The sequence below is a fragment of the Babylonia areolata genome, chromosome 7 (genome assembly GCF_041734735.1).
Source record: "Babylonia areolata isolate BAREFJ2019XMU chromosome 7, ASM4173473v1, whole genome shotgun sequence".
In the NCBI taxonomy this organism is placed as follows: Eukaryota; Metazoa; Mollusca; class Gastropoda; order Neogastropoda; family Buccinidae; genus Babylonia; species Babylonia areolata.
In genome coordinates, this window is record NC_134882.1 from 35491676 (window position 1) to 35505095 (window position 13420).

Below are 13420 nucleotides of genomic sequence, written 5' to 3' on the forward strand. Positions count from 1 at the left end.
TGGCATCTCTGAGTTTGTACTGCTTTTGATCAGACAACTTTTCGGCAGTTTATTAAAGGACCAGTTCGAATACGATATGGCAGATATATTTACAAGAAACATGCTCAAAGTAAACATAGAAGACTAAAGCAAATAATGGGTGTAATTATAAAGCCAAATATACCTTGTAAACTTGCAAAAATAGTCACCGAAAATGTTCAAAATCCTTTCGTCAAAACAGCGATTTCCACGACGAAATTTTAGCATTTCGGTGACCTGGAAAAAAAAAAAAAAGGAAATGGAGACGCACATGCCCACACGGTTCTCGCTGAAAATAACCGGGGAGTCCCGGCAAAAATCCGACGAAAGTGTGTCCGCACAACCTCCCTTTTGTAGTATCTTATCATTCAGCGGTGAAAATTTCTCTGGCTAGATATGGCTGTGCATCTCCAATCACCACGCTCTGCTGCTGGTCTTTTAATAAATTTTCAGTCCATTCCAGTGCCTGCTGATCATTCGTGACATCATACACCTTGACACTGAAGATGAGTCTGCGATGAGGGACGCTGACGAAGGCTTTTGATTTGAACTTGAACACGAGGTGCTTGAGGCCTCAGTGTGAGGCCTGTTAACATACATGTTGAAAGACCATGAAGAGCACATCCACAGAACCCCCACTGTCCAGTCTTTGTCCTTGACCGCCCACTCACGAACCCATGTTCCTTGTTACCGATCAGACTTTTCCCCTCCTGGTGACGGATCATCTCCGCTCTATCTTCTCCATCACTTTCCCAAATATTCAAGTCAAACTGACTGGGCCGCAATTGTCGGCGGAAAGTCGACCACCTTATCAATTTTGAAGATGGGTTGTAACATCTGCACGGCGCCGATCGTCAGGGATCTTTCCTTCCTGTGCACCGCCTGTAAATGAACAATGTTTCAACAATAAACGTAGAAACCATGATTAAAGAATCTGTGATAAATTTCCCACAAACGACAAAGCTGATGACTATCACTACTTGTATTTGTGCCCCCCTCACACCCCCTTTTATTTTGTTTTTGGTTGTTTGTTTGTTTTGTTTTTGGTTTTGTTTTTGTTTGTTTGTTTGTTTTTTGACAGCATGAGGCAGAAATGTTTACCATCTAACTCAGGGTGTAGGACCCGCGCAGACTCTTAGCCTGTCCCATTTGTCGCCTGAGATTTTACGCGTCGTCATTCAAGGGTGTGGCGTACCGGGCGGGCAGTCACCCATGGTTTTTATGAAGGAAAATCCTTTGCCATACGTCGTGGGTGGACAGTAACCCATGGTGTTTGTAAAAGCCATACCCTTTGCCGTACGTCGTGAGTGTACAGTCATCCATAGTGCGTGTGAAGAAACGATTTTTTGCCGTACGTCTTGGGCATGCAGTGTGTGTGTGTGTGTGTGTGTGTGTGTGTGTGTGTGTGTGTGTGTGTGTTCACCAATAGAAAAAAAAGATATGCAATGTACATTAGAAATATATATATATATATATATATATATATATATATATATATATATATATATATATGTATATACAGATAGATAGATAGATATAATTTATGGAGAACATGTTGGTACAACGAATGCCCCCCCCCCCCCTACCCCCCCCATTGTTTTCTTTTTTCCTGACTGCAATTGTATTGGTTTTCCTATCAAAGTGGATTTTTCTTCAAAATGTTGCCAGTGACAACCTTTTTGTTGCTTTGGGTTCTTTTACGTGCTCTAAATACGGATGCTGCACACGGGACCTAATTTTATCATCTCATCCAAATGACTTGCGTCCAGACCACCACTCACAGTCCAGTGGAAGGGGTTGGGGAGGTGGGTGGGGGGAAGAGAATACTGGCGAGTGTGGGATTGGAACCTGAGTGCCAGCTCAGACTATCTCGCTTCCTTCTGGGATGCTTGACCACTTGGCCACAACTACACAGTGCACCTACCTGTAATGTATACAGTGTTTGAGGCAAGATTGCACTGGCTCTTAGTGCTGCAGCCTTGGGGACTAGTTGGTCTGTTGGGGACCGACCATCCCAACGCTGACTGTCCTGAAACCCCCTTGGCCGATAGAGTGGGGATGTGACTTGGGCAAGACACTCTCCACAATGATCACATTCTAGCCCAGATAGTATTCACACAGCAGATGCCTCCTCTGCTTGCTGTTCTGGTGGTAGTAGTCCGACATGACAGACTATCATGCACACAGTGTTGAGTGTGGTTGGTGTGCGTAGAATCGAACACGCGCGGCTGCACGAGAAGCACCGCGGCCACGAGGCCCTACACGGGGAGGTGGGGGTGGTGGTGTTGGTCAGTCTGCTGTTGGCCCAGCTGGCCATCATGCTGTGGAAGAGACGACACTACAGCTCCTATCAGGTGGGTGCTCTGTGAGGGAGGTAGGGGGGATGAGGGGAGAGGGGGTGGACACTACACCTCCTATCAGGTGGGTGCTCTGTAAGGGAGGTAGGTGGGGGAGTGAGGGGGTGGTGGACATCAGGTGGGTGCTCTGTGAGGGAGGGAGGGGGAATGGGGGGGGAAGGGGGTGGACACTACACCTCCTATCAGGTGGGTGCTCTGTGAGGGAGGTAGGTGGGGGAGTGAGTGGACACTACACCTCCTATCAGGTGAGTGCTCTGTGAGGGGAGTGGGGGGGGGGGGGAGGGGGCAGTGAGATGGGGTGGACGCTATACCTCCTATCAGGTGGGTGCTCTGTGAGGGGGATGGGGGACTTCTGTCAGGTGGGTGTTCTGTGAGGGGGAGTGAGGGGAGGTGGACACTATACCTTCTATTAGGTCGGTGCTCTGTGAGGGGGGAGGGGGTGGGGACACTACACCTTCTATCAGTGCAGTGCTCTGTGTTGGGGGGGAGGGGTGATGGGGGGTGGAGGTGGTGAAGGAGTGAGAGGGGGAGTGGGTGTGGACACTACACCTTCCAGGTGGGTGCTGCTGCTCTGTGAGGGTGGTGGTGGTGGAGGAGTGAGAGGGGTGTGGGTTTGGGGAGGTATGTGGTACGTGTGTGTTTTACGTGTGGGTGGGGCGGATGGGTAGTTGTGTGTGTGTGTGTGTGTGTGTGTGTGTGTGTGATATGAGGGTGATGTATGCAGAATGTGTGTGGTGTGTGTTTGACGTGTGTGTGATGTGATATTGCAATTTTGTGTGATATGTGTGTGCATGACGTCTGTTATGTATGTGCCGTGTGTGATGTGTATCAGCAAGTGACACTGGTGGGCATGTGGCTGTTTCGCATGGTGATATGTGTGTGACGTGTGTGAGGCATGTGATATGTATAAGTGCGTGTGATATGTGCATGAAATGTGTGTGACGTGTGTGATGTGTATCAGCAAGTGACACTGGTGAACATGTGACTTATCCCCATGGCATTCTGTGTGATATGTATGCGATAGGCATATGTGTGTGTGACATATGTGACTTGTGTGTCATGTGTGTGACAAGTGTTTTGTATACAACATGTGTAGGATGTTTGTGATGTGCGCATGATGTGTGTGTGACGAACTGAAGTGCGTGACTTGTGTGCGATGTGTGTGATACATGTATGATACTTGTGTGATGTATGTAACGTGTGACACATATGTGATATGTGTGATGTTTGTGATGTGTGTGACAATGTGCGTGACGTATTACGTGACGTGTGTGTTTTATGTATGATATGCATGTGATTTATGTGACATGTGTCATGTGTACGAAACACAATGTGACGTTGTGCGACACACGTGACGTGTGTCATGCACGTGACACACACGTGTGTGTACCAGCGAGCGACACTGGTGGGCATGTGGCTGGTCCCCATGGCGCTGTGTGTGAGGTGGGCGTGGACACGATTCCTGTGGGCGTGGGTCCTCTTCTCCACTATCACCGCCGTCCTCTGCCGTAGAGCTTCCCGCAGACCTCTGGCTGGCACCACGCCCAGGTGGGTGCTCACTGGTTGACACTGTACGGCTGGGGGTGGTGGGGTTTTTTTTGGGGGGGTGGGGGGGTGGGGGTGGGGTAGTTATTATGGGGATTTAGGGTTCGTCTTCAGCAAGATTTGCATTCTTAAAGCTAACAGGATAAATTAAAAAAATTATTTAAAAAAAATCCCCCCCCCCCCGCCCCCTTGTTTATTTGGGTGTCGTGTTTTGTTTGTTTTGCCGGTGTGTGTGCTTCGTCGGGGGATGTCTCGTCTTCTGTACTCATTCGGTGTTGCTACTTCCATGTTTCGCTCCCACTAGCTGTCTTACACAGTCTTTCCATTTTTGTGTACATACACAGACATAGGCGCACACCCACACGCGCGCTCGCGCGCACACACACACACACACACATACACACACAGTGTACATTACAGATGTACTGTGTACATTATAGATGGGTGTACTATGAACATTACAGATGTGCTGCATACATTACAGATGGGTGTACTGTGAACATTATAGATGTGCCGCATACATTACAGATGGGTGTACTGTGAACATTACAGATGTGCCGCATACATTACAGATGGGTGTACTGTGAACATTACAGATGTGCCGCATACATTACAGATGGGTGTACTGTGAACATTATAGATGTGCTGCATACATTACAGATGGGTGTACTGTGAACATTACAGATGTGCCGCATACATTACAGATGGGTGTACTGTGAACATTACAGATGTGCCGCATACATTACAGATGGGTGTACTGTGAACATTACAGATGTGCTGCATACATTACAGATGGGTGTACTGTGAGCATTATAGATGTGCTGCATACATTACAGATGTGTGTACTGTGAACATTACAGATGTGCTGTATACATTACAGATGGGTGTACAAGTGGTTCCTTCTGGTGGACAAGGTGAGTTACGTGCTGGGCATTGTAGGATACCTGGTGGTGCTGTGTTCCCTGGTGGGTGTGAACGTGGTGTTTGTCAGCACGCCCCAGGAGGCCACAGACGCCGGTTTACTGCTGATGTTCTACGGCCTGTACTTCGGCCTGGTGGCTCGGGACGTGGCTCAGGTCTGCACGGACACCATGGCCGCTCACATTGGGGTGGGTCACCTGTGGCTGTGGGGTGGGGTGGGTAAGGTGGAGGACGGTGGCAGGATGGTTGAAGTGCTTGCCTGTGTCAGCGAGGGCTTTTAAAAAATATATATTATTTATTTATTTATTTATTTTTAAATCCCAGTCTTGCTCTTTGTCCCAAGTTTTACTGGAAAGATCAAACTGTCTTGTCATTCGGGTGAGATGATAAATAAACTCAAGTCTCAAGTGCAGCATGCACTTTGCGCCCTGAAAACTGAGAACCCATGGCAACATAAGTGTTTTCTTCTGGTGAAATTCTCTGGTAAAATCCACAGGACAGATTCACAAGTATACACGGACTCAAGGCCTGACTAGCGCATTGGTCAATGCTGCTTGTCAGGTATATTATCTGCTTAGAAAACGTGGTGTAGCATTTGACCAAACTCAAGTGATTCCGTTTTGAGAAACTGAAAATGGAGAGAAAAAACTCTGAACTCAGAAGGTTTAATGTACATCGGCCTTTGGCCACAATACATATGGCTGGTGGAAAGGGCTATTGGTGGGTGTGGGGGTGATATAGATAATTACAAACATACATACATTTGCTTCATGAAAACGTAAAAATCATATCCCTTCACGTGTAAGTGGATGGAGAGAGAGAGAGAGAGAGAGAGTCTGGGTGTGAGGTGTGTGTGATGGGGATAGTCGAGGAGTGCCTGAGAAAAGAGGACATTGGGTGATGTATAGGGTAGGTATGGGTAATTGTGAACGATCCAGTCGAAGCGACAAGCTCAACGTGTGTACTGTAAAGATTACATGTTGTGGGATAGTCAAACGTAGTTCTTTTGTTTTTGAAGGCTTTTCCCGACTTGTTGCACCAGGAAATGTCCGTCTGCTCCTTCTTTTCAACGTTTTGTCGACGTTTGAAATAGTAGGGGTGCCTGAGGCTACTGCGAACGGGCAAGTCTAATTGCGAATGACGGCTTTGGGTACATATACGCAACTAAACCAGGAGCAGGCCTTTAACTCATTAGACATAACATATATTGGAACATGGCACCAGACTGTCGTGTTGTTGGTTTTGATCACACATGCACACACACAAACAGACATTTAAACGCACGCACCCCCACACCGCACACAAACACACCTTTTTGAGAGTGCTCAGTAACTGTGCAGCATCGTTCGCAAATAGACTCACGTCAAAATATCCTATGGTCTAATTGCAAACGACAATATTTTGCAGATTCCTATAAAAAAACTGACGTTCTGATATGTCACGAATATGCTTTTTAAGTTCTCCCAGCACTGGTAATGTGCATTCAACATATCCGATCAAATAAAACTATTTTAAACTGTGTCGAATTTCAAGTCCTATAACTTGTTTCCCTTGATTTTAGGATTTTGAGAGTACGTTTGTAACCTTGGTCGTCAGTAGTGTGCGAAGAGAAGAAATAGCGCTGAAATAGCCAGAAACAGCTGATGTTTGACTGGTTCTTTGAAATGGATATTCATTAAAGTATTAGGAAAACATCGAAGCAGACGTTAATTGTGAAATGCAACCATTAAGAACGCTTCGAAGTGGGGTGGTATACGAATCGTTCGCAATTACACGCAGTTCGCAATTACCCATACCTACCTCATATCACCATCAGTGAGTGTTTGTGAGGGTGTGTGTATAACTATGTGTGTATGTTTCTGCTTGTGGATGGTCTGTATGAGCATGTGTTTACGTGTGTTTCTGTTTGTGTGTATCTCACTTTGACACATACATTCCCCCCTCACTTCCTACCCGTAATCCGCCCTTCCCCAGCGCCAAGATGATGATGATGATGACAGTGACGATGATGACAATAGTAATGATTATGATGGTGATGATCATGATTTCGGCAACGAGAATGATGATGATGACGTCGACAACAATGAAGATGATGATGTTAGTGGTGGTGATGATGGTGACGGCGACGACAATGATGATGATGGCGGCGACAATGATGATGACGGTGGTGGTAATGACGACGACAATGATTATGGCGTTGATGATGACGTTGACGACGACAGTGATGATGATGACGGCAACGACGACAATGATGATGACGACGACAATTATGACGGCGACGACAATGATGATGTCAATGATGACGTTCGTGGTAATTATGATGACGACAATAATGACGACGACTGTGACAATGACGATGTGTGTGTCAGTACTGGAGCAGCACCGGCCTGCCGTGCAAGAGGCTAGAGGAGGACGTGTGTGCGGTGTGTGGGAACCAGGTGCTGCTCCCTGCCAACACACACGCCCTCCTGGAAAGCACCGTCCGCCTCAACTGTCACCACATGTATCCTGGCCAACGGGGCCTCTGGCTTCCGGGATTTTTCACGTTTTGTGGTGGTGGTGTTGGTGGTGGTGTTGTTGATGGTGGTGTTGTTGTTCGTGTTGTTGTTGTTGGTGGTGGTGTTGATGTTGGTGCTGTTGTTGTTGGTGATGGTGTTGCTGTTGGTGTCGTTGTTGTTGTTGTTGGTGGTGGTGATGTTGTTGCTGTTGTTATTCGTGGTGGTGGTGGTGGTGTTGCTGTTGGTGTTGTTGTTGTTGTTGGTGGTGGTGGTAGTGTTGGTGTTGTTGTTGTTTTTTACCCTGAGTTTTTGATTTTCTTAGCCTTTTTTTGTTTCTCTGTGTGTCCGTGCTTCCGTATGTCTTCCTCTCTTTCTCACTCTCTTTCATTATTTCTCTTGCTCACCCTGTCTCTGTCTCTGTGTCTCTATCTCTGTCCCTCTGTCTCTCTCCCTCTCTCTTTCCCGTATTTTGATCTCTGTCTTTCTTTGTAGTGTTTCTGTAATGTGTATTTATACATGGTTGGTTTGTTATTTTCATTTGGTTTGAAACCTCTGCGCACAAGTGGAGTGATGGCCTAGAAGTAATGCGTCCGCCCAGGAAGTGAGAGAATCTGAGCGCGCTGGTTCGAATCACGGCACAGCCGCCGATATTTTCTCCCCTTCCACTAGACCTTGAGTGGTGGTCTGGACGCTAGTCATTCGGATGAGACGATAAACCGAGGTCCCGTGTGCAGCATGCACTTAGCGCACGTAAAAGAACCCACAGCAACAAAAGGGTTGTTCCTGGCAAAATTATGTAGAAAAATCCACTTTGATAAGAAAAACAAACAAAACTGCACGCAGGAAAAAATACAAAAAACTGGGTGGCGCTGTAGTGTAGCGACGCACTCTCCCTGGGGAGAGCAGCCCGGATTTCACACAGAGAAATCTGTTGTGATGAAAAGAAATAGAAAAGAAATAGAAAATACAAAATTATTTATGTTGTTTAGTTACCCATTCATAAGGGGCCTTGGTCTATTAATTAATAAATCATCTGAATTTGAATCTCTCTCTGTCTTCTCTGTCTGTCATTCTGTCTGTCTGTCCATCTGCTCTCTCCTGTCTTCTTCTTTTTCAAGTTCCTCTGATGCCTTTCAAACACTGCACACAGTCTTTTTAGTTTGACTGAATGGTGTGTAAACATGGCTTGATCTGTGGAGCCATTTCTCATTCCAAGCTTATGTTTCAGTATGTCGATCATTATATCATAATGTTCAGTTGTCAATTATTATATGTTAATGTTCAGTTTGTTGATCAATATACATTAATGTTCAGTTTGTCAATCATTATAAGCTAACATTCACTGAGTTTGCCGATCACTATAACGTTCAGTTTCTTGATCATTGTAAGCTTATTTCAGTTTGTCAATAATCATATGTTTACTTTCAGTTTGTCAATCATTTTCATTAACGTTCAGTTTGTCATTCATTATAAGCTGACATTCTGTTTGCCGATCACTACAAGTTAACGTTTAGTTTCTTGATCATCATAAGTTAACATTCAGAGTGTTGTAAGAAAAACGTCTGGTTTGTCTTTCGTTATAAGATAACATTCAGTTTGTCAATTCTTATAAGCTTATGTGCACTTTGACAATCGTTATAAAATAATGTTCAGTTTGTTGATCATTTTCAGCCGATGTTTAGTTTGTTGATTGTTATAAGCTAATGTTTAGTTTGTCAATCATTATAAGCTGATGGTTGATTTTTCGATCGCTGATTCTGTCCATTTTCTGTGATATTTGTCATCCTTACATGGCTGTTCAGATTTCATGAGTTTTGCATACGAGGCTGGTGCATTGTGGGAAAGAAAGAAACATGTCCTTACTGCAAGGAAAAGGTGGATCTCAGACACATGTTTGGTGGACGGTATCCTTTTTCTTTTTGACTGTGTGTGGAGTGTGTGTGTGTGTGTGTGTGTGTGTGAATCACAAAGCTGTGTAAACCTTTCCAGTTTCAGTTTCTCATTCAAACTTGGGAGAAAGGGCGAGACCAGGATTCGAACCCAGACCTTCACAGACACTGTTTTGGCAGATAGGCGTCTTGACCATTCTACCACCTTCCCCATTTTAAACCTACGTGTTTTCATTTAATCACGTACAGGAGTGTCATTTAACGAAGAAGAATCCGAAGGCCTTGAACATCAAGCTGATCAACCAGGAAGCTGTAACCTCAGAACGATCAGTTTGGAAGAAATCACAAAGAAAGGCCTTGTCCAAGTTCGAAGAGACGCTTGCCCAATGTTTCAAGGATAGGAAAATGAGGAGAAAGGCACAAAGCCAGACAGAGAACTGATAGCATGGCTACACACACAGAAATGCACGGGTATAAGTTTTAGAATTAAACATTGTCTCTGTGTGATTGTATGTGTGAGAGACTGCATGTGATTGTATGTTGTATGTGTATTACATATGCACGTAAGCTTAAATTCATACTGTACAATCTCTGTCTTTCCTTCTCACTGTCTCTTCTTGTATCAGTCTGTATCTCTTTCTCTTCTCTCAGAGCTCTTGGTCACATATATCCTACTTGATTCACAGCCACGTGTGTATAAACGCCAATTCAAAATGGACGTGCATTTGTGGGGTGGTGGGGTGGTGGAGGGGAACGAGAGAGAGTAGTGAACATGGAGCACCCCCTGTGTCGGAATGTCCTGAAAGTTGAAGACACGCTCTCACTGTTGCTGCTGTCAGCCTTGACCTTGGTCCAGATGGGGGCGTGGCCGTGTGCTGTACGGAGCATTGCTGGGCTGGATCCGTTACCTGGTCTCCTGGCAACCGGTCATCTTCCTGCTCCTGCAGGCCAGGAACTGGATGCTGGGGCAGGAGTGAGGCTGGGGTTTTTGAGAGGTTTTAAGAACATTTTGGGCTGATACACCTTTATTGTATTCTAATGTATTGTAATTTGTATTGTATCACTGTTTTGTCACAACAGATATCTGCATGAAATTGGGGCTCTTATCCCTGGGGAGAGCGTGCCACTACAGTCCAGTACTACCCTTTTGTTCTTGTTTTTTTCTGCCTGCATGTTTATTTGTTTTCCTCTCAAAGTAGATTTTTTTTAAACAGAAATTTGCCAAGGACATCTCTTTTGTTGCCGTAGGTTCATTTACATGCGCTAAGTGAATGCTACACATGGCACTTCAGTTTACCGTCTCATCTGAATCATTAGTATCCAGGTCACAACTCATGGTGTAGTGGAAGGGGAGAAAATACTACCAAATGTAGGGATTTCGATCCCATGCGCTCAGATTCTCTCACTTCCTAGGCAGATGTGTTCCCACAAGGCCACCACACCACATGTCATTGTGTTGCCATCACCGTCATGTCGCTTTCCACATCACCCATACTTGGCCACGCCCAGCCTCACTCTGTCATAGCTCCACGACTGGTAGTCCACAGTTACTTTGGTCAGTGTGCTGAAAGTGTACCTGTAAATGGGTTATGTTGAAATCTGAGTGTACATATAGATGGATTATGTTGAAAGCCAACAGTGTGCTCATAAATTGGTTGTGTTGAAAGCTGTAAGTGTGAATATACTAGATGGGTTGTGTTAAAAGCTGAAAGTGTACTCATAAATGGATTGCGTTGAAAGCTATGTGTGTACTTATAGATGAATTATGTTGAAAGCTAGACGTGCACTTACGGAGGGATTATGTTGAAGGCTAGATGTGAAGATATAGACTGGTTATGTTGAAGGCTAGAAATGTACTTACAGATGGGTTATGTTGAAGACTTTGATAACGTTGAAAACATGGATACTGTTAACATGAGTTTGACACAATGTGTGTGTGTGTGTGTGTGTGTGTGTGTGTGTGTGCATTCACATGTGCACACCTTGATGCTGTCAGTTGATGAACATTGGTCTGACCACTTTGTGTTTCTCAGATATTGAAATTTGGGGTTTACGTTGGTCTGCAAGCAACTGTGTTTGTCCAGATTTTGGACTGACTTTTCTCAGTTCTGTTCTTTGACCATTGAATAAATGTCTGCCCATAATGAAATGATTGTATTAACCCAACTTGGTCTGACATTTGTGTGAAGTAGTCTTTAACTTTTTGTGAAGTTTGTACATAACAATACTTTTCAGATTTTGATCACGGTTTCTTTCCTCCAGCAGTGTTATTTTTACTTTTAATTCAGTATTTTTACTTTTTGACAATGGTATAGCAATGTATCATTGTTAATGTAATTACATGTAAAAGTCAGACTTTGATTCATGCAGTGTCTGGTAAAAGTATACATAGCTAATTTATTTTACCAATTCCTACAATGTGTTTAAAAAAAGTATATAGCTGATTTATTTTACCAATAACCACAATAAAGATAGTTCTTCATAAACGCTTACAGAATTATATGAAAAAAAAGAAGAAAAATACAGAAGAAAAATACGAAGAAGAAAAAACAAAACGGACAAAGAAACATCTTAAAGAATATATGCAGCACAGCACAGTTTATATGTGCTGTGTATTGATCAGTCCGCTTTGATGTGAAGATGGTTCAGATCAGTTTTTAAAAACCAGTTGTTAATGTTATTAATGTGCTTTGAATTTATAATCCTTGTAATCTGATAGAATCAGCAATGAATGTGTTCAGATGAATATGTGAAAACATGTTTGAACACTTGTAATGTCATCAGGTTCCATGCAATTTTACTTTTACATCACTGGACACATCAATATTTTCTACTTCAACTCTGTAAAATTTAACAAGGGTATTTGTATTTTGGTGCTTTGAGCTTTGTGTGTGTGTGTGTGGTCTACATTTGGCTGATTTTTATTGTGAATAATTCAGTTTGTCAGCTGATGAGCACTTTCAGATTAATTTTGATGCGTTCTTTTCTACGTTGATCAATGCTGAACTACACTGCAGTACAACAGGACTGTGTCAGTGTACTGTGTTGGTGTGAGGTGTGGCCATGAAAGACAGGGACATGGGTCCAGTGTGACATGAGACTGATCCATTTGTCTCCCCTTCTTCTCTCTCCCACATCGCCTGTCTTTCCAGTTTTCACATTGCCTGTTATGACCTTTCTATTCTTAACACTGTTTGAATTTCTTTTTGTGTGTGTGGTCGTGTTATGTCTTTCCATATTACACGTTGGTTGGTGTTTTGTTCTTGTTTTTCTTCTCATTTACACACTGTTGCATCTTTCCATTTTGCTTTTGTGCTATGCCTTTCCAGTCCATGCACTGTCACATGTTTATTTTATTTTCCACACTGTTGTGTCTTTCCATTTTGCACATTGTATCTTTCTATCCACCACATGGTTGTGTCTTTCCATTTTGCACATTATACCTTTCTCTTTTCCACATTGTTGTGTCTTTCCAGATTTTTTCCCTCCATTTTCCACTGTGGTATGTTTGCTTTTTTTTTTCCATTTCCTCCATTGTTATGTCTTTCTATTTTGTACAGTGTTCTCGTTTTTTTTCCAGCAGTGCTTTTTTTCCATTTCCTCCACTGCTATGTCTTTCTATTTTGCACAGTGTTCTGTTTTTCAGTGCTATGTCTTTCCAGTGTGCACAGTGTTATGCCTTTCCAGTGTGCACAGTGTTATGTCTTTCCAGTGTGCACAGTGTTGTCTCATTTCATATTCCCATATTGTTCCGTCTTTCCATTCTGCATATTTTTATGTCTTTCCCTTCATCATATTGCTATGTCTTTCCATTATGCACATTATCATGTCTTTCCGTGTGTGGGGTTGGGGCTTGCTGACTGCACGAACGTTACCACAGCACAGTAAGTCAAACAAGGCCATGGGTAAAACTTCTCAGCTGACATGTCTGGTAGCATGTGCAGCATAAAGTTCAAGGTGATTTTGTTCACTGTCAGTAGATGGTCATCAGGAGTTTGGGGAAGAGGTGGAGGGGCGTGGGGTGATGGAGGAGGGTCGTTGATAAAGAGCCCATCTCCACTTCACCACCAAGTGAAATAGCATCATGCTCTAAAAACCTGACAAAAGAATAAATAGTTACAGAACCATGCACTGAACTAACTCAAGCCACAGAAACATCAAAGCAGCAGTATAACAGTTGAGTCAAAGCACA

At 43.8% G+C, this 13420-nt stretch overlaps 1 protein-coding gene across 2 annotated transcripts in view; it reads left to right on the plus strand.

Annotated features, from left to right (window-relative positions):
* The window catches only part of LOC143284007 (E3 ubiquitin ligase RNF121-like), a 33866-nt gene extending 21627 nt beyond the window's left edge, over positions 1–12239 (plus strand). For both annotated transcript variants that reach the window (XM_076590534.1, XM_076590535.1), the window contains exons 4-9: positions 2231–2372; positions 3769–3923; positions 4801–5029; positions 7211–7344; positions 9142–9243; positions 10085–12239. In XM_076590534.1, the coding sequence (XP_076446649.1) occupies positions 2231–2372; positions 3769–3923; positions 4801–5029; positions 7211–7344; positions 9142–9243; positions 10085–10205 (883 nt within the window). In that variant the 3' untranslated portion in view covers positions 10206–12239. The remainder of the gene's footprint in view (positions 1–2230; positions 2373–3768; positions 3924–4800; positions 5030–7210; positions 7345–9141; positions 9244–10084) is intronic.
* The last annotated feature ends 1181 nt before the right edge of the window (positions 12240–13420 follow it).